Source organism: Sander lucioperca, chromosome 21, assembly GCF_008315115.2.
Source record: "Sander lucioperca isolate FBNREF2018 chromosome 21, SLUC_FBN_1.2, whole genome shotgun sequence".
Classification (NCBI taxonomy): Eukaryota; Metazoa; Chordata; class Actinopteri; order Perciformes; family Percidae; genus Sander; species Sander lucioperca.
Window position 1 is genome coordinate 17,540,881 of NC_050193.1, and position 26,700 is coordinate 17,567,580.

A 26,700-nucleotide genomic window follows, 5' to 3' on the forward strand; every position below is an offset into this window, starting at 1 on the left:
TTCAACTAGGTTTCATCATATATAATAAGCATTTTACACACAAACTCAACTTCCACCCTTTTGTTGATACATATGGTTTTCCATGCTATTAGTATCTTTAAATACACACACAGCATCCTAAGTGTAAGTGTAGGGCTGCTCGATTATGGAAAAAAAATCATAATCACAATTATTTTGGTCAATATTGAAATCATGACCACAATGACTCATTGACTTCTACAAAGATGTTGCATTTACTGAACTTAGAAATAACAGTGAAACACTTAATCATATCAACAGTAATACTTTTCCCGTTTAAACTTATTTTTTCATTCAGAACACAAGACAAAATAAGAGTTTACTTGCTAAACTTAATCTGCTAAAATAATCTGTTTTTGTGATCGTTAGGAACCAAAATCAAAATTGCAACCACAATCAAAATGTGATTAATTGCACAGCCCTATGTACGAGTAAAGTGTACTCTGTCTTTCCACACTCACACAAGACAAACATGCAGAGAAATGGACACGCGGTCCGTTCTTACCCTGAGTGAGCGGTCGTAGGAGGCGCTGAACACTTTGGTCTGGTCAGGGGTGGAGATGACAGCAAGAGCGTAAACTGTTCCCACATGACCTGTCAGGGTCCGCACCTGCTCTTTAGACTCAATGTCCCACACCTAGCGAGAAGACACAAACACCTTCATCATCACCATCAGCATCATTAAAACCCCCGGCATCACAGTAGTTTGTCTGTGTCCAAGAAAGCTTTTTGATATGTGAGATAGTTGAAGTAAGCAACATTTTTAACTGCGGTCTGGTGCACATGCTAGTCCACATCAGCGCTTAGTCTGGTGCTAATGTGTCTTGAGTGCATTTAACCCTATCTTTATAGAGGATACGCCCTATGTGAATATAATCTTACTTAATACTTAGAGGCAAAAAAAAACAAAAACATAAGAGCTAAGTGTAATTGGAGCAAGAAACGACTTCATGCCTTGCGAGGGAGGGCGAGACTCATTCTAGTTCTGCTTATGAGGCAGGAATAAAGGAAATAAAAATAAAAAAGCAGGTATACCCAGTCCTATGTGCATGTGCAGCAGTGTGTGTGTACTTGTGTGTATCCCCCTCACATGGATGAGGTTTTCATAGGTGCCACAGACGATGTGGTGGTTGGTGACGGCGATGGAGTAGACGCTGCCCCCGCTGGTCTGCAGGACGTGAACACACTCCAGAGAGCGGATGTCCCAAATCTGACAGACAGAGAGAGAAGGATGGAGTCAGAAATGTCAAAAAATTTTAAAAGAGAAAGAGGAGGATGGTGAAGAGGATGTGAGAGAGTGAGTAGCTTAGGAAGAGATACATAAACATAAAACACACATACACTATATCAGCAATGGAAAAAGTGAGTTGTTCAACAGCTGCGAGTTTTCATTTTCCATCTGCATGGTAACACAGAGTGGAGTGATCACTAGTTTAATCAGCTACTCTAGCTGGCCAATCCCAGTGCGGCACTGAAAACAGGCCAGAAAATGCAGTCGAGAGACAGAGAGATAATACTCATATGTCATCTGTCTCAGTTTCACACACGCCCGTGCATAGCTTATACTGAGCATAACGTTATATGGCTGCAGCTTTATTTGGCTTAAAACAGCTGCCTGCTGTGGCCAAAAACTACATGTTGAGAGCAGTGAAAGTGAACCAAAAAAGAAAGGTTGCAGTGAGCTAAAAGACGCTAAAACGCTGAGGGGAACTGCAAAGTTTATAATTGTGCGGGTTCCTCACTACGACTGACACCTTTTACATTACTCATTTGATCCACTGTAAGTCACAATATACAGTATAGATTATAGCAGCTCAATATCACATGAAATAGTTATGATATGCAACTCATTGTCCCAATTGCTTGTCGGGTACATAAAACAAATATTTACTGGTTACAGCTTCATAATTGTCTTTATGGTCTATATTTTTGTTCGATTGACTTATTAACTGAAATAAAAGTTCAAGAGAATATTCAATAATGATCCCAACCAGACAGGGTAATTTGTAACTCTTTTAGTCATATATGTATTTTGATTTATATAGAAACAAACATCAAAGGGTTGAGCCAGGATCAGCTTCTTGGTAGGACAATTCTGAATTTTCTGTTTACTTTGTTTTTTGCTGGGTCCCTCTACAGCAAGGCCCCGCTGGTCTCATTGAAATGAATAAGGAGAATGCACACGATGGAAATGTAACCTCTCAGTAAGGTTTGCCATCTGACCGGGGGAGGGGGGGGGTGGTGGTGGTGGTGGTGTAGTACACACTACACTAAATATTAAATTTAAATAATAATAAAAAAAATAATGAATAACCAGCTTTTCAAAATAGCAATGTGCAATTTTAAGCCCATTAAACTATTTTCAAAAAAAGTGCTATAATAATTTTACTGGCATTGCTCCCATTATCCTCCGTGACACGCTCTCTTCCACTTTGCCCGACAACTCTTCTCCAAAACTGCGCTGAGATAACAGAGCTCAGCCCACAGCTTCACACACTCCAGCAGATAGTATGTGTGAAATAAAAACAGGACACGTAATTTCACTGTGTGTAAGTACGCTAACTAACCGTGTATTGTGAACCGCGTGTAGTGATTAAAAAAAAAAAGGTGATGGATAGTTCTAGTCACTTCGTCATGTATTCACTTCGTTGAAACAAGAGAAGAAAGCCTCACTGATGTGAAGAACAGGACAGAGAAACATATAAATGTTCTCTGCCTGCCGTATGCCAACACTCCGGTAAGTCCATCACCCCGTCTCTGCCCGGGCATGCCCCAGCTGCCACACATTTGTTGACAAACTCCGAAATAGCGATTGTTCTCACGGACACACACGCGCGATATCAACTGGCTAGTTATCCTCCAGACAGCGACGGACCACGTCTCTTTTTCTTTCTCTCATTTCGGCCGTGTGAAGCGCGTCCGCGCTGTTGTCCGAGATGCATTTGACGGCTTTTTGTGCAGCTGACTTTTTTTTTTGACGACCTAGTTAAGGCGGTAGGGTTCCCCAGCTTAGGCGGCCGCCCAAGCTGCAAAGTGCTGCGGGAAACCCTGGTTTCAAATCTAGCCTATGAGCTTTGTCACAAGAGAGCTTTCTTTCTCTCTGCTCCATCCTTCCTGTCTGTCTGTTGCTATACCATCCAGTAAAAGCTAAAACACCAACAGGGAATCCTCAGCAGCCTAATTAATTACAGGGGAATCTATTAAATAGTGTTAATTAGGTTTTATACACAGTACACTGGTAGCCAGTGTAGAAGCAAGCCAATGAGTCCAACTTATCAATCATCAAAAACACAGACTAATTTACTGAATACTAGAATATTAATTTCTTGTATTTCAAAAAATTAATCGGTGCAAAAAAAGTTTTATAACTAAATGCTTCTGAGCTTTGTAGTTCCTCTGTGTCAAAAGTTATTTAATTGCCAAAATGTTCAAAGGGATGTTTCTCCCTGAATATTGGCAACATTTGTCACAGCAATTTCTGCAGCAAAACATTTTCTTAACGACTCCAGCTAAGTACTGGCAAGAGACTGACTGCTCGGCTTATAAGTATCATAAAAAGGAGCACAGTTTACTTTATCTGTCCTTTCATCTCTCTTTCCTCATTCTTTATTCTTCCACAGACATTCCTCATTCGCACAACCAGTTTCCTCTCTTTGCTTTCTTTTCTGTCTTTCTCTTTATCTCTCTACAGCGTCCCTGAGGTATTCATTAGTGACCAACTCTGGCAAGACAGCGGACCGACACACGCACACGCGCACGCGCACGCACACACACACACACACACACACACACACACACACACACAGAGTACTTTCAACACTGAGGCAGTAAATAAAGATGACACAAAGTCCTTTTTTATATAGAGATGACATAATGTAATTACTGACAACCCCCACACACACACACACACACACACACACACACACACAGGTCCCTTTGTATTTCTCTACACAGTATCAACTCATTCCACCTTCCTCTGGCTTTTTTTGTTGTTGCTCTGACTCCAAAATTAGCACCAGCCATCAGCCACATTCCACTCAAATCTGTCACTGGCAGATAAATCTGTAGCACCTGCCAAACACAACATTTCCACATCTTTATTCTGCTGAAAACTAAAAAAAAATAAACTTGACTAACTGCATCTGAGGAGAAAGATTCAGATGACAACATTGACAGTTATGTTGTCTAGTAAAAAAATATATTAATTACAAGCTATTTACTCAATTGACCATTCCCTAAGCCCCACCTCCCTTACTAGTTACTATTGCTACACCTATCAAGTGTCCCATTTTAGCACAACGCATATGTGGTTTACAGTGATAACAATGGCAAATGTAACACATTTAACACCTACTACTGAAAAGTAGTTAGCCAGACATGCTAATGTTTGACGCTTACTTTAAAAGTGTATTCCATTCCTTACACTTTTGCTCAAAGGCACAAATCTTTATATCTGAAGTTTCGCTCTTACAATGTGGAGAAATCCAAAGCTTGACAGGCCTGCCGTGCCTAGTTATAGTTGCTAAGCAACGATTGGACAATGAAAACATGAATTGAAACTGTGTGTATGTATACTACTTATGTCTCCCCACCCCTCCACCTACCTTGATGGTCTGATATGAGCCGCTGTACAGGTGGTTCTGGGAGGCCACCAGTGCTCTAACCCAGTGATTCAGACCAGTCAGCTCCTTCTTCAGCTTCAGCTCCGTACCCACAATGTCCCACACCTACACACACACACACACACACACACACACAAATAAAGTTTATGTAGATGATGAAAACTAAAACTTAAAACTTTACTAACTTCAAACTACACAAGAGAATAGGTTAAAAAACTGTTCATTTAAGAAATACAGTAACAACAGCTGCAGTTATTGGGGATCTTCCATCACAAGTGTTAGTTATTACTTGAGAAATAACAATGTGCTTTGACCGCCATTTTAAAAACACACACACAGCTGGGGCTGATACACAATGGTGAATAAAGTGAAGTGCATGATGTCACTAAGCTCAGAAAGAAGCTGGGTGGCGGGAGGGGGAGGCACTCGAGTTGGGTAAGAAAGGAAAGTCCCTGTGTGAGAGGAATGACATCACACACACACACACAATTATCCCATTCCCTTTTCTCACTAGCTTGTAACCTTGGTAACAATGACAAGGCTGCAGCCATTGCTCCTTACCGTCTGCCTCTCCTCCTCTCTGAGCCACATTTGTATACTCATCTTTTGAGTCAAAACAAAAGGCCACTTAAAAAACATTTCCTGGTAATTAGTTGATACTATAATTTATATTTTTTAAAGAAATTCAATCTTAACATATTCCTAAAAAGGTTATAGCCAATCAACTCACCACTTATCTATACAGTAAATAACCAATCTGGATTCCACGCAGTCAATCCCACTAAACACGCTTTGGCCAAGGTGACAAACGATATTTTCCTCTATAGTTTTACTGCTTGATCTCAGAACTGGAACTGGTGCTAAAACGATACTTTTAAAACGGAGCCGGTGCCTAAACGGTGCCTGAACCGATACTTTTAAAAAGATATATAGATATATATATACACACACACACACACACCTATATATACACATGACCACATTTAATGGTCAAAATGAAATGATTTATTAAAAATGTAATAACAATAACTTATAACAATGACTTATTTCACCAGTAAATTGCTGCTAAACAACAAAAACAACCACTAGATGGAAAAAGGGTATTTTACAATAACTTTGAATGCAGCACGAGGCTGACGAGGTGAGTTTCAAGTGACACGCCTTCTGTGTTGTTTTTCCGACAACGGCAGCTGCAGTCAGACTGTTATGTCCTGGTGTTGGAATCCTCTACAGTGAAATACAGTCACACCGTTTAACATTAGCTGTCAGCATTTTAACCATGTTTAATCCAGCTACTAGCTAACGGTAGGCTAACGTTACCTGCTGCCAAGTGTATTATGTTAACTAGCGTCACATGCAGCGATGCTTCCGTTGCCTCTAACGTCCGTTTTGGAGCATCAGAGGGCAGTGCTGGCATTTCAGTAGCACCGAAACGAGGCACCGGAATCCGCGTTACTATTCGGTCCGGTAGATACCGGTTGTTAAGGCACCGGTGCCGTATAAGCACCGGGTTTCGGTACCCAACCCTACTCTCAAACCTTGTTTTGCCATATAAACTAGCAAATAGTTCCTACATTCTTCTGCCTCAGGATACTTTCCAGTCCATTTTTTTCAATGTTTTATCAGTAATTTAATTGTTCTGTATGTGTTCTTGTTTTCATAGCTGTAAAGTGAATTGAGGCACCTTTCATATGATAAAGCACTTTTAATAATCCTTGACTTGACTTTAGTGGAAAATAAATGTGTGCCTGTGGTGTGCAGATAGTTTGAAAATAATGAAAAAATAACTTTACCTTAATGGCCTTGAGGGAGCCGCTGAACAACATGTTGTGGGAGGAGACCAGTGTACATACAGGGTTGTCATGTGCACGGATTGTATTGACTTTCTGCAGGGTCTGGATGTCCCACACCTACACAAGATGCACAGTGGCAAGACACGCAACAGAAAGACAAAAACACAACTTCTATAGCATATGAAAACAATTCAAACTGTGCAAGAGTGCTCTTAAAAAGAGGAAGCAATGGGGGGTGAATGTTACTTACGATGATGGTGCAGTCTGCAGAGCCACTGTACAGCCTGTTTCTATGGAGACAAAAGAAAAAAGATCAAATCAACGAGTTATGCTTTGGGGAAAAGGCTGGTAATTCCCAGTCGACATGTATCTTATGATCAAAGCATGTGTTGCTTATGTGCATGTGATTACCCTTGAATACACAATGCTAGTACGATGCCATCATGGCCCTCGAGGGTTTTCTGACACTTGTAGGTGGTACACGTGTCCCATACCTGAGGGCAAGAGAAGAGACAGATAGACGTACTGCCAAAAGGCTAAAAAGGTTAAATGTTGTGTTTGTGTGCATCTTTAGGCCTCTTACAGGACAATTCCGGCACAAAATGAACAGCAAAAAGGGGTTAATAACATATGTGTACCGAGTCGATCGTTCTCTGGGATATGTTTTCATGCTAATCGAATGTGTCTCTAGCTTGAAACAAGCTAGCGCGAACAGCTGATTAGCTTATGACGCTAGCCTTCGGGGCAGAGGGTAAATCGCTATTTCTATACCACTAACAAGGCTCAAAATAGCACCACACTTCAACGGTAGCGTAATGAGGGTCCCTACATGTAAACTGAAGCACTGAGAACTTTGTAAGTGTACAGACAGTTTATTAAAAAGATAGTTTATAAAGACAGTGCCGTTTACTATACAGGCAGGCGCTATTCATGACCAGTCGAACGACAAACGCCGTGCAACCAGTAACATAGGTCAAGCAGGGCGTTTGTGGTTTGACTGGTTGTGACTGCTTTCCCAAGATGGCGCCCGCATGTATTTGCAGAAGGTACTGTCTTTCTAAACTATCTTTTTAATAAACTGTCTCTACACTTACAAAGTTCTCAGTGCTTCAGTTTACATGTAGGGACCCTCATTATGCTACCGTTGAAGTGTGGTGCTATTTTGAGCCTTGTTAGTGGTGTAGAAATAGCGATTTACCCTCTGCCCCGAAGGCTAGCGTTATAAGCTAATCAGCTGTTCGCGCTAGCTTGTTTCAAGCTAGAGACACATTCGATTAGCATGAAAACAAATCCCAGAGAACGGTCGACTCGGTACACATATGTTATTAACCCCTAGGTTCATTTTGCGCCGGAATTGTCCTTTAAAAGGCAGTTCATGTCCACTAAAGGTGTCTTCTAACTCCCCAGTAATAGCATTCAAACAAATCTATAATACCAGATTTTCAATACAAAACAAGGTTGTGGGTGGAAGTTATCTGAATTTCTCTGGAAGTAGGTGGGTAAAGGCTGTGTTAAAAAATAGCTCTGTGTCAAAAATAAGACCATACGGGGGTTGCATTGGTGTGGGCGTGTTGCTACAGGTACTCTGGAGAAGCTTGAGTAATACATGCATGTGTTTAAAGGCCCTCTACACCAACAGTGGGCATCACAAAAATGAAACTGGGATGATTTTTCTTTTCTTTTTCGCAGTGCTAATGTCGGCCTTTCATTTCCTTTATGTGTGCGTTGATGTTACCTTGATAGTCTTATCTGAGGATCCAGAGAAGAGTAGGTCTCCAGTGGAGTACACACACAGACACCAAACGGGACCCTGGTGGCCAACAAATGTCCCCTTACACTTGAAGATCTGCTGGGGGTCGTATGCTACACACAGGCACAGAGATGGGTATGACTGGATATGTATTTTTCATTCGAAGCTAAACAAGAGAGGAGTATAATTGAAGCAGAAACAGAAGGATTAAAAAAGGGACAGGAAGGTAGATGAGGAAAGGAGGAAGGAAGAGACAGACGGAGGTTGGTGAAGGAAGGTGAGTGGGAATAAGGGAGAGGAGGAAGGAACGCCCAGAGAAGATAGTCAGAGGTAGATTTTGCATTTCAAGTCAACAGAACTTTAATGATAAAGTCATTCAAAACTGCTTCCAGGTCACAGCAAGTGATTATCAAATGCTTTCCTCCACTGAGAGAGGTGAGGAACAATGATGAGAAAAAGGAATTTTAAAAAGGAGGACAGAGGGCAGATACTTACAGCCCAGGATTCCCATGTTGAGCCTGGCGTTGATGTGGGACAACTCATCCTGCAGAGAGACAGGCAAAAGCTTAGGGGATTTGTTTTACAGTCACACTAACACACCAATCCTAATTCAAATTTTTATTCTCACACATACACACTTGTCTCTGTCTGCATGTGCACACACACTTACGTTAAGCATGGACGCATCTCTACGAAATTCCATCAGGTCCTCGCTCAGTTTACTCTGGTTCTCATCCAACACATCTGAAATACACACACAGGCGAGATAACTTTGAGACAAAGACACAGGACGCTGTGCTCAAGCAGGCTGGTCCATTACGGTCATAATAACACTTTCTCCAGTCGATATTTCCTGTCAATATGTATCCATCAGCAGCCAGAAGGTCTGTGTGATCTGATAAAAACAGGCAATTAGGGATGCACTAAACCCAGCATTCCCATACCCAAACTCCATTACTGACTAATCAGATCCTGAGTACTGATCCGATACCAGCACTCGTTGTTTTACATAATGCTAAATCTGTAAACCATTCTGTGTCAAACTAATTGGTTGACTTAAACTTAAGTTAACGTAAGGCCGTAACTACAGATCACTTCTTAAGTACAAGTGGAAACATTCATACGTTAACATGCTTTTAGGGGTTATGGAAATTTGGTTTATGGAATTGAGAAAGCATCATGTTCTTGTCTAGTACACATAAAACACATAGTTTGTGCTTTAAAGTTACAATTTTGAAGATCTCCGTTTTGTTCTCTTTGGCATCACTTTTAACAAGCTTTGATGAACACAAACAATTGTATTCCGTCCAAAGTTTCAAAATTACCTCCTCACAAAAAGTGCATCTGCAGTTAGAAAAACTAAATGTAGTACATCTTTGGTAGGTTAAGTTAAGTGCTGAAGTCACTGTAAACACAGCGGAAGCCTACAACTTCCTTCACATTGTAAAGAACATGCAGAAAGTGCCAAAGTATCAGTGGTTACTTTACACACGTTAGGTCACCGCCGCAAATAATTCTTTTAAATGTTATAAATAAGAATGTATTCTCAGTCTTGGCTTGTACGGCTGAATAAGCAGGTAAAAATGAAGAATTCTATCTTACCAAATTTGAGCTCCAGGTTCTTCTCTAGCTGATCCAACTTCTCAGATAGTTTTCCCAGCATAGAGCGCAGGAAAGCAATATCTTGGTCCTTCTGGGCCAGAGTCAGCTGCATCTCATGGAACCTAAACAGTGTCAAAGGGCAGAGATTTCAAACAGATAGATCAGAGACAGAGACAAGTATGACTTTATTATATTTATGGAGTTTTATTAGGTTTAAAAATCCAATGAAGGTGTGAAAGGTACACTGAACACTTGGGAAACAGACAGAAACCAATCAATCTAACTAACAAGCTAATTGCTGGATATCTGAACACTTAGCTCTTCAGATGAGAATATATCAAGTTTTGGATCTTTGTCACAGTCAATAGCTCCACTTAATGTGTACAGCTTGAGTATGTCTGCTCACCTGTCATCAGTTTGTTGCAGAAACTCCTTCAGACCCTCAAATTTACACACTTCCAGGTGTGTTTCATACGTGTCCTGGTTACCAATGAAGGTGCAGCTGTCAGGGAGAATAGGCAGATTGGTGACTGATTTTTAAGAGTCCACAGAAACAGCAGACCTTAAAGGAGGAGGCAGAGCATTCCAAAGTCTCGGTGCTTATACATGATAACTTCACTGACTCATCATCATCACCATACAGGTTTTAGATTGTGGGTTATTTATATAACGTGATTACGAGTTACTGAGTGGGACTGTTAGTTTGATCTCTTGTTTATGGGAAATGTACGTATGTGCATGTTTGCGGGTGTACATGGGGGCGTGGGTAAGTGTATTGCATATTAAAGTGATTTTACATATATTCATGTAATGGAATGTCTATGATGTAATGGGTATGTTTTGTGTGTCCAGTGTGGACCCCAGGAAGAGTAGCTGACTGCTACGGCATCGGCTAATAGGGATCCTTTTAATAAACAAATAAATAAATATAAGAATTGGAGATTAAAAACAAACAAAACAAATCATTTGTTGAAAGTGTGTTTTTTAGGACTCACCCATATTTGGAGTGCGGACACTTGATGTGCTCACATTCTTTGAGGTGAGCCTCCAGGTTCATGGTGAGCAGCGGGGGGCAGGAAGGGTTGTTGGGACAGCGGACTGGCCTGTAGTCACAACTGGCCTCATGTTCTCTACAGAGATAAGAACGATTTTTTTTTAAAAGGACAAAGGGAAACTGTCAGTAACTGCTCTGCAATGTGTTGCTGCTTTACATCATAGCACATCCACTGAAAAGCAGTAGAAATAAAACACCCCATTAAAACCCTTTCTGTAGTCCTTACTTGCGTGTGGTCAATTTGATGGTGAACGGGCAGCCCAGTGGGTCCACCTCGTACGCTCCAGGTTTCCCAGCCACTGTGGAGGTGGAGACTGCAGCCCCGCCTGCAGCGCTTGCCGTGGCCCTGCAGCCATATTTACAGTGAATGAACAGCTCTCCGATCTGCTCGGCTACCGCGATGTTGTTCACCACGACCGTTAGCTTGGCCGCATCCACTGGGCACTTGTCTGTGGTGGGAACAGACGGGAACAGACGTGAACGTAAGGTTATAGTTAACTCAAGTTTTAACTACAGCCGTGATGCAGGCACGTTCAGAAGTCTCACCTGAAGTCAAGGCACATCGTCTGCAGAAGGTGTGCTGAGGGAGAAGGAAAAACAGGCATGGTGATATGTTCATGTTTCTTTATTCTTCTTATTGTCACGACATAAACATCTTTGTATTGGCCGCCAGGCTGAGGTGGGTGTGGCTCTCAGCTGCGTCGCAGAGCTTCCAAAGTGGAAGGGAAGCAGACTAAAGCACTATTCGCACGGGATTAGTATTTACCTGGTGACCTTTAGTCAAGTCTAGTCTTGAAAGATGCCAAGTATTCTCAGAATGTCATTACTTAAATCCTCTTTTCCCCATCAAGTCGTGTTAATGTTGATGTCTGTGTCGTAAATGTCTACAGTCGACGCTGCACCATATTCGGTCGCACTCCTCTGGAGAAACTAGGGGTTAAGTGTCTTGCTCAGGGACACATTGGTTGATGTATCGCAGTGGGATTCGAACCCGGGTCTCCCACACAGGCATGTGTCATATCCACTGCGCCATCGCCACCATATGTCTCATATGCATGAGTAAACCAAGCTCTGAGAAGCCCTAGACACCTGACGATGATATCACATTTTCAGTGTGCTTATGCCGTGACATTATTATTAACTGTTTTAACACAATAACCATTCACTAAGCCCTGCCTCCCTTGGTTAACTGTTTTAGAACTGTTAAAACATTTAAAAAAGGAAGGGTGAGCAGAGTTTAAAGAAAGAGACACAAAGAAAATCTGAGAGTGGTCAAAGAGAACGAGGGAGATGGACAGATGGAGGAAAGGCTGGAAGGGACAGAAGGAAACTCACCCCACATGTGGTGATGACGGGGTCCTTGAAGACGTTACAGCACAGCTGACAGCACAGTTTAACGGACGGCTGTTCAGCAAACACCTGGGGCTCCTGCACACAAACACACACTCTCATTTGTTCATTTGCTCAGTTTGTGGTATGGGTTCAGTTCAGTTCAGTTTACATGTTGGCTGACGTTTCGTCATATACATTAGTGCGGTGTGTCATACCGTGTCCTCCTCCTCTTCATGCAGAGAGAAAGTGGAGCGCAGAGACATGTTGGACTCGGAATGGAGAGATCGGACTGAGATGGCTGAATCGGACCTCCGGGGGGTACCAATAGGAGGCTGGGAGGGGTGGGAAGCAGTGGAGAGAAGAGGTCAAAGCCTGTCCATACATCGATAGTACCAGAGTACATCCAGATGTGTGGGATGTTGTGCACAAGTTCCTCCATTATAGTTCACACAACTGATGAGATGAAATGTGAGGTTTGACACAGGGGTTTAAAAAAAGAAATTCACTTTTACCCACCCATTCCAGGTGTACTTTTACTTTTAGGTGTACTACTGTGAAAACGCTATATATGTCAAATGTATTATTTTTATTACTACTTTTAACCCAAGGCTCTTCAGACCTGATCAGCTTTGGTAAATGTATAATAAATGTTGATGTCTTTGGGCTTTGAATCCATTAGGCTAGCTTGGAAAAACAAAACATGTAAAAGGATGTATGTGTGTGTTTGTGTGTGTGTGTGTGTGTGTGTGTGTGTGTGTGTGTGTGTGTGTGTGTGTGTGTGTGTGTGTGCGAGAGAGAGTGTACCATTCCATCGTCGTCATCCCGGGGAGAGTAGGTCAGGGAGGGAGTCCTTCTATGCTGCTTGTAGGTGCTGGACCCTTCTGCTGAAAACATATGAGGGCAAAGTCTCAAGAAATAATGCCAGAATATTGGAGTACTTCCGTGACTATCGAGCAAAAGAGAGACGCAGTAATGTCGAGAAAAAAAAGAGAGAGCATTTATAGAGGGGAATATTATTAGTGTATCACCTTTGGCTCCAGCAGCTACGGCTGCGAAGGTAGGGCCAAATGAAGCCTCCATCCTGCTCTGCAGTGAAGAAAGGAGGGTTCGATGGTTCGATAAATTGGTATAGAGACAGTGTGGAGTTCAACTATATAATATTTTAAACAGAAACAAAAAAAAAAAAGAGTAATTACAGCAGGAATACATTACTCAACATGAGTATAGTCTGGGTATTTAATTCAAATCTCTCCCCGTGTCACACTATTTTCTCTCACCCCGTTGCCAGAGTCTGCTGCTGGGTTGGGGGGGCTGCAGGGGATGGCTGCTGATGCTGCTCCTAAGGAGTATGGGTTGTAGCGAGGCGTCTTACCACTGCTCCTTACCCAAAGCACACACAGTTAGCAGGTCTGCTAGGCCTATGAAGAGAAAAGAGGCCAGGGAGGGGTGAGGTGAAGAGAAACGGAGGGCATTCATAAGGAGGAGATTGGGGGGGAAATGACACATGGTACAAATATAATAACTCTGAGGATTTCTAAATAGCACTGTGATTGCAGGAGCCTGACTGAAATCAGGATAGATACTTAATGCTAGCCATAAGGTTGACTTTATGTTTTAACAGAGACAGAAAAAAAAAAAACACACACCCACACTTGGTCGGAGAAATGTTGGCGACTGCCAGAAGCTTCAGTACTGCTTAAAGCTACGAGAGGCAGCGCAGTGAGAAATAAGTGCAGCATGGAACTTGTACAGTGCAGTTACTGTTGTTGAATTGATGCTTGACCTACTTTACTGGCCTCAAGCACAACAACACAATCAAACATAATGATTCCATTCCAAGAAGTTCTTATGGCTTACTTTGTTCAATTGGATTGTTTTTTTTTATAGTTTGTAGAAGCACATTGGGCTGAATCAGTCAGTCTGAGTCAGTAATTTACCAGTTAGATAGTATATCCATCAAATACTACTTATACTGTGATAAGATTAGATGTTGTCTGTCCAGGAGTTTTCATTAGTATTTTGTCAATGGATATTTTCTCACCCATATCATATCTGTGTTGTGAACGCTGCATGAATTATTTCCAAAAGAGCTCTAAGTAGATGTGTCATAACATTGCTTTTAGTAAGGTTTAGTTTTGCTCAACTTGACAGTTTCCTACAGTTTTAAAAGGTGATGTAGAAATGTACCGTACATGACATATTTACATGCTTAAATTTAAGACTAATACTGTACATGCAAAACTCGATGCACAAATTCAGCAGCAAAAGCTGAACAGGAAGTTGTAGAGTAGAGGAAATGCTTTTCTACTTAAATTATCTCTACGCACTCCTCAACCATCAGTGCTGGAAGAAGTATTCAGATCCTTTACTTAAGTAAAAGTAATAATACCACACTGTAAAAATACAAGTAAAAGTCCTGCATTGAAAATGTTACTTAAGTAAAAGTATGTAAGTATCATCAGGAAAATGTACTTAAAGTATTAAAAGTAAAAGTACTCAATGCAGAAAAATCCTCCCATTTTAGAAACTGGAAACGATCCAAACAGCTCTGTGTTTAATCGGTTAATCGTTTCAGCTAGACTGCATATTGTTGGGTAGTTTAATTTTTAATAAATCATCATATCTTATGAACTACATGTGTTTTGTGTGCGCAAAATCTTAATGTGTAAAGTAACTAGTAACTAAAGCTGTCATATTTCTCTCTGAAATGTAGTGGAGTAGAAGTAGAAAGTGGCATGAAAAGAAAAGACTCAAATAAAGTACAAGTACCTCAAATTTGTACTTAAGTACAGTACCTGAGTGAATGTACTTAGTTACATTCCACCACTGACAACCATGCAGATCCTCTTCCTGAGACATACACACATGTGAGGCAGCAGGAAAACCACAAAACAGCTGTCTGACTGAAGGCAGCACTGACCCAGAGTCAACAATTTCATAATGGAAACTGTAAAAAGTGACCAGCATCTGGAAACCCTCAAACACACAGGGGGAGGCTGAGAGGCAAAGAGGGAGGGAGCTACACAAAGACAAAGGGAAGAGGGAGAAGTGACAGCCGAAAAAACCAGTGACCCGGAAAACTAGATACTGATGTAAACAGAAAGGTATGCGGACTGTCAGCTCATATGGTAATATGTTGCAGAATCTGCCAATGAAAGTATCCAGGACCTCTAATCCGCTCCAGCCAGCGTCACTGTCTCTTTTTTCACAAGCCAGGAGATTCCCGTAAAGAGGAGCCCCGACACAGAGAAGGGGGGCGGAACACACACACGCACACACGCACACACGCACACACAACGGACCAAAGTTGAACACTGACAGCTAGCTAGCTAAATGTTCAAAGACCAAATATATACGTATAGCATAGAGTATAACAGTTTTATGCGAGGCAGCTACTATAAACGACAGCCCACATTGCACTTTCTTGTCAACCGTCATCTTGTCAACAACCACTTAAAACTGCGATAATTAGCTAGCTAAAGTGGCTCATTTGCTAGCTTAAGTTAGCTAGCCAATGTTACATTTTCTATTAGCAATCACTGCTGCTAACGGTCTTTGACAAACTATGCTAACCACCAACGGGGAATATGCGTTATGTTATACTTAGTAAGACAATTATTAAACAAAATGGCTGGGTAATGATCTGTGGACTTACCATTATTCTATAACAGCGCAGCTCTAGCTAAGTCTGCAGACGAATTCCTAAATCTCCCCCTCTCTCTCTCTCTCTCTCTCTCTCTCTCTCTCTCTCTCTCCCTCTCTCTCTGCCTCACATACACACAGTTCAAATGCCGCAGTGTGTTCTGGGACATGTAGTAGAAGGCGGACCGCTGTCCCTTGATAAGTATAATTTTCTCCGCTGTCTGACTACGCCTCCCACAATCCGCTTCGCGGAGCTGCCATTGGACTCGGTGCTGTCAGTAAATTCCGCAAACCAACTGCAAAGCGCACTATTCCCAAATAAATCCACATTTGCTCCGGTTCTGCGCCGTTATTGGTTCCTGCCGAGACCGAGCCATCATGCGACAGCCACCATCACGTTTTATGGTAAACGCACGTGCACGGTGGTGTGATGTGGAGAGATACTGACCAACAACGGTGGTGTGATGTGGAGAGATACTGACCAACATCACAGAGAAACTGTGAAATAATGTACCATGCAGCCGCATGCATGGTTAAAAGATGTTAATACAAAAAGAGAAAAGAAAAACCATGAGTATGCTTTAATATAGGCACATTGTGATTCAATATAGGAAGGTGATAGTATTATCATAGAGCATAAAAGACAGACAGATATATAGATAGATAGATAGATAGATAGACAGACAGATAGATAGGTGGACTTTACTGATCCCAAATTGCGAAATTTTTGTGTTACAGGAGCAGGCAGGTACAAAGCACACAACACCCATACAGAATATAAAATAATAATAATAATAATAATAAAAAAGATAAGATAAAAAAAAAAATGAAAGAAATACCAGAACACCTAATATATACTCAGAGGAATGAAAAGAATGTACAACGTATATATAAGTGGAGAATAAAAATATTATGTTACATCCTATAAGTAAAACAGCACAAATACCAAAGATAATATGTATAAAGAAAATATTATGTTATAACATCAGAGAGGCCCACAGCAATGCCAAACTCAAAAAGTAAAATTACGTGGTCATATGTAATTACTATGAAAGTTGTAATATAAACTCACTATAAGAACCATGGACAGGACATATAGAAATATATATTAAGGAAAATAATCAAATATATTTTTCTTATATTTTAATATATATATTTCCATATATTTTCTTATAATTTTTTGGACATCTTGCACCTGGGATTGCATCTTTCTCTGTACTTTGTGCATATTCTTTGTTGCCATTTTCTACACCAAAGTCACCTACACAAATCCATGTACTTTTTGCTTTTAGCAAATGAAGCCATTCTGTTTTTGACTCTAATTGATTTCCCTACAGTGGACTTTCTGTGGGAAAGGTGGCAGTAAGTCCAGTTAAGACATTCCTGAAGTGCTTTTAACAAACAGCTTTGACAAAAAGCACTTTACTGAGAAGAAACCATGCAAGAAATACAACACAACATTCATGAACATCCCACATTCTTTGAATTATATCAGCACATGGCAAGAGAAGTGTGTGAGCATGCGTGTGTGAGCATGCGTGTGTGTGTGTGTGTGTGTGTGTGTGTGTGTGTGTGTGTGTGTGTGTGTGTGTAAGTATAAAGGAGCTGTAGCAGAGAACAAACTGATGTGAGGAACCCTGATGTCTGCATGTCAGTTGTCAAAACAGAAGAATCAAAAAACGTCTACAGCGGTTACATGGCTCAAAAGGTTTAGTAGACGGTGGAGGAATCATTTTTTATTCTATTTTTCAGTTTTCTCCTTCCCCAATTCTTCACCTTAGCCTTAGGATGTCCGGATATTTGGTAAAAGTATATACACTGTAGGCCTACATATTAGTGTTTAAGTTATTTTATGCTACCTTCTTTTCACCACTAGAGGGCGCTGCTTCTCTAGATGTAGCCAGAGCATTGGACTAAAACACCCTCTTTATGGTTGTCTGTGACTGTGACTCTTTTGAGAATGTGGCTCAGAGATTTCCATGTAAAAGTGATACAAACAAAACAACATTTTCATCCACATTGGCTTAAAGTTTAACATCTTATTAACTGTCACCAAAACTAATAGATGATTTAACAGACATTTACATTACGACAAACATTTCAAAATGTGACAGAAAAGCACAGGTGTAGATTATAAAAAGAATTATGGCTACATTCCATTTAGCTGCGTCAGTATCAGGGTCTTACATTGATATAAATACATTCCATACATTGCTGGTTTTCCTAACTGGCAAGACTAACTAGCACTAGCATGGGTAACTAACTAGCATGGATTAACTAGCCTGCATGCGGTTGTCGACCAAGGACTGAAACATTAAATATAATTTCGTAACATTCAATATCATAAAACACATTCTCACCTGTGAAATGTTATCCCTTGCTGTTTTTTTTTTTATTTCTTTCGTTCGAACATCCATAAGCAGCACAAAAGTCCGGCATCTTTAGTGCTCATCTGAATGCGGGAAAACTAATTTGGCGCTTCAGATGCCCGTTCCAAGATGGTGGCGTTGTAGACGCTACGTTGAAGCGAGCTGTCCCGTCATTGTTCCTGTGGTCAGAGCCAGAACCAGAGACTGTATGGACAACATCTGTGTCCCAACAGGTGACGGTACGTCAGCGCGGACACACTGCTGTCCGAGCTGCTGACAGATATAATATATATATGAATTCATGTTTAGGCTTGCTACACGTAAATATCATTGAATTTTATCAGCTGTGGAATGTAACTATGCCACACTTCAATACAACTGTAAGGTACTTTTAATTGAGTATTTTCATTTTCTCCTAGTTGCCTATTGTACGTTTTTACTTCTCTATTTTTTTTATAGCTTTAGTTACTTTGCATATTCATATTAATTATACGAACCAAAAAAAACTACAAAATCGCATGAGATTTTGACGATTTATGGTGATTTTATTTCCATTAGACCTTTGCCTACATTGCCGCTGATGCGTTAAAGAGGAGTGGCTCCCGCCAAGATGGCGGCTCTATTGACGCATTCGTTCCAATGAACAGCAGTAGCCAAGGCAACATCTAGTCAGTATATCTATGGTCTCATGCACGCTCATGGTCACACCGGGACACTTTCCTAGAATGAAGCCTTTGTTATTAGTAACACCCATTGGCTGTAAAATGAATGGACAGAGCATCCGTTTCGGCAAAGTGAGTCAAATGCGGAAGTGCCTTAAACCTGCATTCTATCTAAATTCCAACAGGGGGCGACACGTGCGGTTGCAAAAAGGAGGTTGGTTTCTATAGAAGTCTATGGCGAAATGACCCGCTTCTCACTTGATTTATTACCTCAGTAAATATTATCATGAAGAGTTTATGGTCTTAATTGCTAGTTTTAAGTCTTTTTCAATACAGAATTATGTTAATTTTTTGAATTATTGTCTGATTGATTTTAAAATAGACGATAAAGCAGGATATGTAACATTAGTGTGTAAGCAGCATTTTACTGTTGTACGGGCTCGAGGTGGATCTTCTTTACATACAATAGTAATGTAAAAAAAAAAAAAGGGTCACAATGAGTGGTGCCATGATTGATGGGGATGGAAAGAAGAGAAATCAAAGCTCTGATGAATGAAATTTTGTGAAATATTGGATAATTCTTTCTCATTGGTCCCCAAACAATTATTTAAATGAAACCATCTGTGAAGTTTGAGGGGAATTCTGCCTTTGGCGTAACTGCTAACAACTAGACATCTGGAATGTGACAAGGGGCCCCAAAGACACAAGCCCAAAGGTTTGGGATCCACTGCTTTAATCTGTAACAGTGCAGGGCTTTTGTTGACCTGGTTCAGCTTTGCTGTCCTTGTTTTTAGCCGTATGTCTATTTTTGTGTATCTACTAAAGCCAGACTCAAATTCCTTGTACAGTATGTGTACACACTTACTTGGCCATTAAAGCTGATTCTGATTCTGGTTTTTACAAGCATATCATTTTTTTTTAATGTAAAATCTTAATCTGAAAAGTAAATAGTAACTATAGCTGTCAAATAAATTTAAGTCTGAAATGTGTTGAAATTAGGGCTAAAAATGAACGCAATAATGACGAGTTAACACAAATTCCTTTTAAACGCCACTAATTGGCACTCAACCGGAGACTAATCACATTTACCTCGGAGTCACAGCACATTATTTTGACCCACAGTGGGAACTTTGGTTGCACGCTTTGATTATTGATGAAGATAAAGGAGAAACCTTTTGCCGACACGTGCACCAAGCCCTTACTGCAAGTAGCTAGACAGTGTGACATTGAACATAAAGTCAGCACACTGACCAGAGATAGTGCATGCATCATGGTCGCAGCAGCCAGGCAACTCCTGTTCAAGAAAATGCCTTGCGTGGCACATAGCCTCCACTAAGCTATCAACAGTTTCTCTCACACTTTATGTATTGTTTGTTTGAAGACAATTTTTTGTATCAACCTGTTTTGAGCTCACTTAGTAGAAGGGGATGATTTAATTAGCTTTTATTTTCCCACGTGAGGTTAAACACAATTACACAATGTACCAGTACAATGTGTCCGTTGCTGTAATACACACGGTCCATTGTTTTGTGTAGAGCTGCTTAAAAAAAATGGGATGTTTAGTCAACCTTTCCAAGTGTAAAGTGGGACACTACATTGTGTTAGTAGTATCAAGTGATGTTACATTTAGGTTAATGTGCCCATCTGTTGCTTGATGTGCTTGAGTTTGCCATATAATGCTTTCAGCATATTTTTTGAGCATACCGTACCTTTGAGGTTATTCTGTAGAATATTCTACTCAGTATTTGTCATTGTTTTGGATTGTTGCAAGAATAATAAACATTTGCATAAAGCAAGTATATTTGTCTGCTCCCATGTTGATAAGAGCGTTAAAAACTTGAAAAATATCTATTATCTTATTAATTAAATTTAAATTAAATTTAAAACAGATGAAAAATGTGCGATTAATCTACGATTAATCACGAGTTAACTATGGACAATCATGCGGTTAAACGCCCTAGTTGAAATATAAAGTAACCTAAAAATGTAAATACTCAAGTATTAAAAGTAAAAGTAAAGTAAAGTGGTAAAGTTAAAGTACCTCACAAGTGTACCTGTGGTACTTGCCTAAATATACTGACTATAACAATACATTGTAAAATACATTTGTTTGAAAGTTAAAACTGACCATCACTATACAATATGTCTCATAACCTTGGCCTAGGACAACATTACATAATGTATGGTGTAAAAATTTGCAAGGCCATCAACACAAAAATTAACCTCCGTTCACTTCCACCGCAGTGTGATAAGATGTGATGGATGTGGGATGAGGTGCAGAGAAGAGAGGCGCTGTTGGACGCTGAATCATCGCGCATGGAGCTGATCCATGCAGCTCTGCAGCCTGGAAACAGTGGGTGCATGTGAATAGATGCCCACATGTACAGGCAGAGACATGGAGCTGTAAATAGAAAGAGGGAAAGACCGGGCCTGAATGCCGTAATGCAGCCATGAATAAGAGATGTTTTGAATGCTTTGTGTGCGCGCACACATACACACACAAACACACACACACACACATATACACACACACACACACACACACACACACACACAGCTCAGCACTCCATTAGAGGAAAACCCAGGCCATTAGTAGTTTTATCTTCTTTGTGTGGGACAGCACTGACAAGTCTCCCCTCTTTATCCCCCCCAGCACACACTTATAATCACACACACACACACACACACACACACAGCCCCCACTGTCTCTAACTGTCTCTCTGATGCAGATGTTTCGGATGTGTTGCTACTCTGAGTTTTAATGGCGGTCCCAACAGCAGAGCAGGCTCTTCACAGAGAGTGATTCAGCTTCATTTTCAAAAAGCTGTCTCTCCTTTTATGCTGATAAGATGCCTCAAACAGCTGACAGTGTGTACAGAATATTTGCCAGTCCCTCTGAATGTGCAATTACAAAATGTCTCATTCTGTCACGTCAGTTCGGTCTCCATTCACAAAACACTTGTCTCCTATCTTCTTTGCAGATACAGTAACCATGCCTGTAACAGCTGACAGTGTGCACAAAGCCCCCTCCATCTTCTTCCCTCTCACACATAAAAAAAACATGCTTTAGATGTGACATTAAAGGGGACCTGTTATGCTTTTCTTTATTTTCTGTCCTATATATATAATGTTACAGTGTTGGGTGTTCATATTAAACGTGGTCAAAGCTTCAAATAATGAGGTACATGTAAATGTAAAAAGCTAATCCTTGTGAGCAAAAAACACAAATATCAAAACATTCTGAACACTTCGCTTCCAACAGTTCTCTCAGTTTTCTACTCTTGGCTCAAAGTGATGTCAATCCGTGCCGGATTTCTTCAGATGGTCATTTACTCCAGGCACGTTACTGCAGTATTTACATTACATACATGTAGCTACGTGCTAATGTCAGGGAAAAGGGAAAGCTGTAATCTTGGCTGCTGATGTTTTCTTCCCAATTTCGGATAACATTCCTGCTGCAAGAATTCCGGTTGTGTAGTTTTTGGTTTAGAAAGTGCTGCTGTATACTCCGTTAGCCTACTGTCATACCACTGCTACATATAGCTACATGCTAACGTCAGGGAAAGCTGCAATCTTGGTTGCCGATGTTGTTAATTTCTCCCCAATTTTGGATCACAGTCCTGCTAGAACATGTTCAGTTATGTAGTTTTCGGTTTAGAAGCTTTTATTGGGGATTTTTCTCTGTGTGGAAAGGGCAGTTTTATTCTCCATAAGCCTACAGTCATTCCACTGCTACGTAGCTGCTAATGCCAGAGAAAGATGTTATCTTGGCTGCCAGTATTGTTAATTTCTCTCCAATGTCAGATCACATTCCTGCTTGAACATGTCTGGTTGTTTAGTTTTTGATTAAGAAGCCTTTTTTGGTGATTTTTCACAGTAGAAAGTGCTGCTGTAACGTTAGTCAGTTACAGTCAGTTCCCCGGCTGCAATGACAGACAGCAAGAGCACAGATGCGGACAGTGTTGCCAACTCTTTTCTTATGAAAGTAGTAGTGCTAGTAGTGCTGAAGGTCGCCAGATCACTTCATACACTCATTTGCATATTGCTGACGTCTGCACGTATCATTTGCATGATGCTTAGTGGTTGTGTCAGCTGAGTGCCTGCTGCTCACGGCCGAAGGGAGGAGAGAGACCCGTGCTGTTGGCTGAAGAGCTGTGGACTGTGATTACTCTGATTAGCATGCATGGGAATAAATTACAATATAATATATCTTTTCCCCTGATTGTCTAAAGTCGCTTTTTTTTTAGAAATAAAGTCACTAAGAGGATCGGAAAAGTTACTAGATCTAGCAAGAAAGTTGCCAAGTTGGCAATACAGGATGCGAAAGGCTCTGGAAAGCTGACCAATCAGAGCAGACTGGTCTTTTTCGGGAGGGGGACTTAAAGAGAAAGGCACTACCACAGAGTGTCTCAGACAGAGGGTGAATGTAGGAGCAGGCAGTATGAGAAAAATACAGTTTTTTTAGCATGTTAACATGTACAAGTGGAAACCCAAAATACAAGTACGAACCTAAAAATTAACATAATAGGTCCCCTTTAAAATGTTTGTAACTGTGTCTTCGGTTTACAAAAAATGTCTAACATTATACTGAAAAACTAATGACATTCCCATCTGTCTCAGCTGTACTTTTTGTTTAGTGGTCAGCGGCAAATGTTAACATGCTAACAGGCTAAGCTAAGATGGCAAATATGGCAAACATTCTACCTGCTAAATATCATTGTGTTAACATTGTCATTGTAACCTTGTTAGCATGCTGATGTACAGTATCACATACTGTAGTTGCTAGCATGGCAGACTTGTTGTGTCTGTCTTGTTTCCCTTTGAAAATGGAGAGCAAGGAACCGGGTCAAACATACTGCACACACTCAAAATCTTTGATGATACAGAATTATACGCAATCACAAACGCGCACACACACACACACACACACACACACACACACACATTAAAAGTGAAAAGAGAAATGCACTTTAAAACAAGTCAAGCAAAATGTATAGTTTCATATATTGTAACAGTACACAAACAATGTAAGATAAATAAAAGCACAAGTTAATTTAACCAGAGTTTAAAATTACAACTACAATTGCCCTTGTCTTAATTTGTATTGGGTGTCTATACTCAAAGTGCTTAATGACATTACAGGATTAACCATTCCCGCAGAACCAAGAGTAATTCTCCTGGGTGACACATCTATGATGTCAGTCAATAAAAACCAACTCAAATTTATTAGAATTGCCCTTATTACAGCTAACAAATGTATAGCTTTGCATTGGAAAGATGTATTACCACCTACATTTGCTAGATGGATGAATGAACTGACATCATGCATACCGAGTGAAAAGATTATGTATAATTTGAAGGGTAAACCTGAAAAATTTAAAAAGATCTGGGGTGGTTTTCTAGCATATGTGGACACAGTGCCCACAATACAATAATTCTTTTATATTTACACAATGTCAGGTGATGGTTAAACATGCTAATACAACATTTGGTGCGGTTTTTAGCTTTATTTGTTGTTTGTTTTATATTTCTTTTCTACCTATCCCTGCTAGGCACCTCCCTTTTGCAACAGTTTTGTTTTAGGCTTATTTTGTCTGTGCTTGTTGGATTTATGTTATACTGAAGGCTAGTATTCTTCCTTTTTTTTTTTTTTTTTTTTCTTGGTACACACTCTGTATGAATGTATGGTCGGACCTGTGAGGGTGGAGTGAGTGGGAGGGAGGGTGGGATGGGCTGGTCTGGTACCTACTTGATATATTGTTGTACAATATCCCCTTTCTCAGCTCTTGGGTTGTTATATAAAAAAATTCAATAAAGATATTGTTGAAAAAAAAATTACAACTACAACTAATATTAGTTGCACCCTTACATAGATATCTTTCCACACAAATGCGTGACTCTGCCAGCAAACCCACATGCAAACAAAGAATACAATTGAAGAATACCACCAAATATACCCACCAAACAAACACACACACACACACGCTTATATGCACACACTTGACCTTGATACAGACAACAGGGTGGCAATTCTCCCCATTGACTGGGTCCATTAGGGGCCAAAGTGCAGCTGAGCCACATGCTGTACTGCCACAAAGAGACACACTGGATTACAGAGAGACAGCCAGGCACACAATAGAGGAGGGAGGAGGGGTGGGGGTGATGGGTGGTGGTGGGGTCAGATGAGAGGAGCGGGATGATGGAAGCAGCGGGGGGGGAGGGGGGGGGGGGGGTCAAACCATAAAGGTTTCATTTTCATATTGTAGTCATATTAACAGCTGGCTATTCTGTGAAACAGTCACCTAAGTCAATTGATTGTTCACTATCCCTTCATTGGGATTTGACAAAGAGACAGACAAACAAACAAACAAACAGATGGGGCAAATATATGAACTCTGTCCAACTAATCAAAGTAGAACATTTTTTTTGTAGATTTGTTGAGATGCAAACTTCTTTGAGTGTTGGCACATATGAGGTCAGAGGAGATCAGAGTTTGAGTGGAGAGAGGAAAGATGAGACAGGCTTAAAGCTGGAATGGAATATTCCCTTTACGGGCCATGGTCTGGAAGAGTGGATGTTTTTAGAAACAGAAGAAACACACTCCTCTTTTAGTCATTCACTGGTACAAATGAACCCATCTCTCTTTTCTTCTCTCTTTCCCTCCCTGTACTCCCTACTTTTTTTCATGTCTATCTATCTATCTATTTATGAAATTATTGTTCAGTTTCACTTTTTTCATCAATGTAAGGCTGAGGTTTCTGATCTAAGGTTCCATCTGAGATGTGCATCATGAATTAATAATCAGCGCTGAGTAAGACCCTGTCTCTAAGTACTGCTGGTACTCACATCACCAGTGCTGCCCCATCTGCGTGCGTTTTAAATATGCTCCATCTCACTGCACGCGACCTGAGGCGGTTAACCCTTCACACACACAGATATTGGCAGTTGAATCTTCCAATCACACTAGTGAGAGAGAGAAAGTGAAACAGTGATGGGGAACTTTTATTGGGAAGTTTTAGTGAACCATGCTGAAGATTTGATCAAAGCAATACTGAATATGCTGCAGATTTATGCAACAATGATTGACTTCATTTGAAGAGAAATCAGAGGAATGTTTTCCAAAAAGGAAAACAAAAACAATAATGACAATAATCAACAATTAAGTAGAAACCTTGATTTCCCTAATGATACTGTAGTTTATACCTGCTGTTAAGGTCAGGTGTGGTGACACATTTCACCCTAGGGAGAGTGGCGGGGGCGAGATAAACCGTCCTTTTAAGAGACAAAAACCTTGGCTCTAGGTCTAGATTTCTGCCTCGCCCCCCAAGAGAGAGAGAGAGAGAGAGAGAGAGAGAGAGAGAGAGAGAGAGAGAGAGAGAGAGAGAGAGAGAGAGAAATAATACCTACTGTAACTATAACAATTTTAGAAATATGACTCATAACAGTTATAGCAGTAGGTATAATGGAATGACATGATGAACTGTGGCAATTATAGTAACAGTAGGATAATAAAACTATGAAAAATTATAATAAATGTAGTAGCAGTGGGCGTGGAGCAGGACCACAGCCACAGCCACAATCCAGGTGCCACCACAATCCAAGGATTTTTCTCAGTTGCTTAAAAACATAGTTTCACATTTTTTAAAATACAAAAGGTAATACTAGCCCACATAAGTCGTTTGTTATATAAGCAACAATTACGACTCATATTTATAGTAGTGGCGCCGTCTAGTTATCTTATCTTTGCATAAAGACTGGAAACGGGGAAACACTAGCCTGGCTCTGTTCAAAGGTAACAAAAAACGAGATATAACATAATTAGTGAGCTGGTAGGTGGATTTTGTTACCTTTGGACA

The 26,700-nt window shown here is 40.5% G+C and overlaps 1 protein-coding gene across 5 annotated transcripts in view; it reads right to left on the reverse strand.

Moving 5' to 3' along the window:
• The window catches only part of traf7 (TNF receptor-associated factor 7), a 19,980-nt gene extending 4,001 nt beyond the window's left edge, over positions 1 to 15,979 (reverse strand). The window contains exons 1-20 of one of the 5 annotated variants that reach the window (XM_031318685.2): positions 15,827 to 15,979; positions 13,449 to 13,589; positions 13,200 to 13,257; positions 12,976 to 13,052; positions 12,387 to 12,503; positions 12,175 to 12,267; positions 11,386 to 11,419; positions 11,066 to 11,288; positions 10,781 to 10,915; positions 10,192 to 10,287; positions 9,786 to 9,907; positions 8,854 to 8,927; positions 8,679 to 8,727; positions 8,169 to 8,296; positions 6,845 to 6,927; positions 6,684 to 6,723; positions 6,434 to 6,550; positions 4,623 to 4,745; positions 1,109 to 1,228; positions 524 to 655 (exon numbers count right to left, since the gene is read on the reverse strand). In XM_031318685.2, the coding sequence (XP_031174545.1) occupies positions 524 to 655; positions 1,109 to 1,228; positions 4,623 to 4,745; positions 6,434 to 6,550; positions 6,684 to 6,723; positions 6,845 to 6,927; positions 8,169 to 8,296; positions 8,679 to 8,727; positions 8,854 to 8,927; positions 9,786 to 9,907; positions 10,192 to 10,287; positions 10,781 to 10,915; positions 11,066 to 11,288; positions 11,386 to 11,419; positions 12,175 to 12,267; positions 12,387 to 12,503; positions 12,976 to 13,052; positions 13,200 to 13,251 (1,815 nt within the window). In that variant the 5' untranslated portion in view covers positions 13,252 to 13,257; positions 13,449 to 13,589; positions 15,827 to 15,979. Of the gene's footprint in view, positions 1 to 523; positions 656 to 1,108; positions 1,229 to 4,622; positions 4,746 to 6,433; positions 6,551 to 6,683; positions 6,724 to 6,844; positions 6,928 to 8,168; positions 8,297 to 8,678; positions 8,728 to 8,853; positions 8,928 to 9,785; positions 9,908 to 10,191; positions 10,288 to 10,780; positions 10,916 to 11,065; positions 11,289 to 11,385; positions 11,420 to 12,174; positions 12,268 to 12,386; positions 12,504 to 12,975; positions 13,056 to 13,199; positions 13,322 to 13,448; positions 13,590 to 15,826 lie in introns of all 5 variants that reach the window. The other 4 variants (XM_031318682.2, XM_031318684.2, XM_031318681.2 and 1 more) reach the window with 4 other exon arrangements.
• Between the last annotated feature and the right edge of the window lie 10,721 nt (positions 15,980 to 26,700).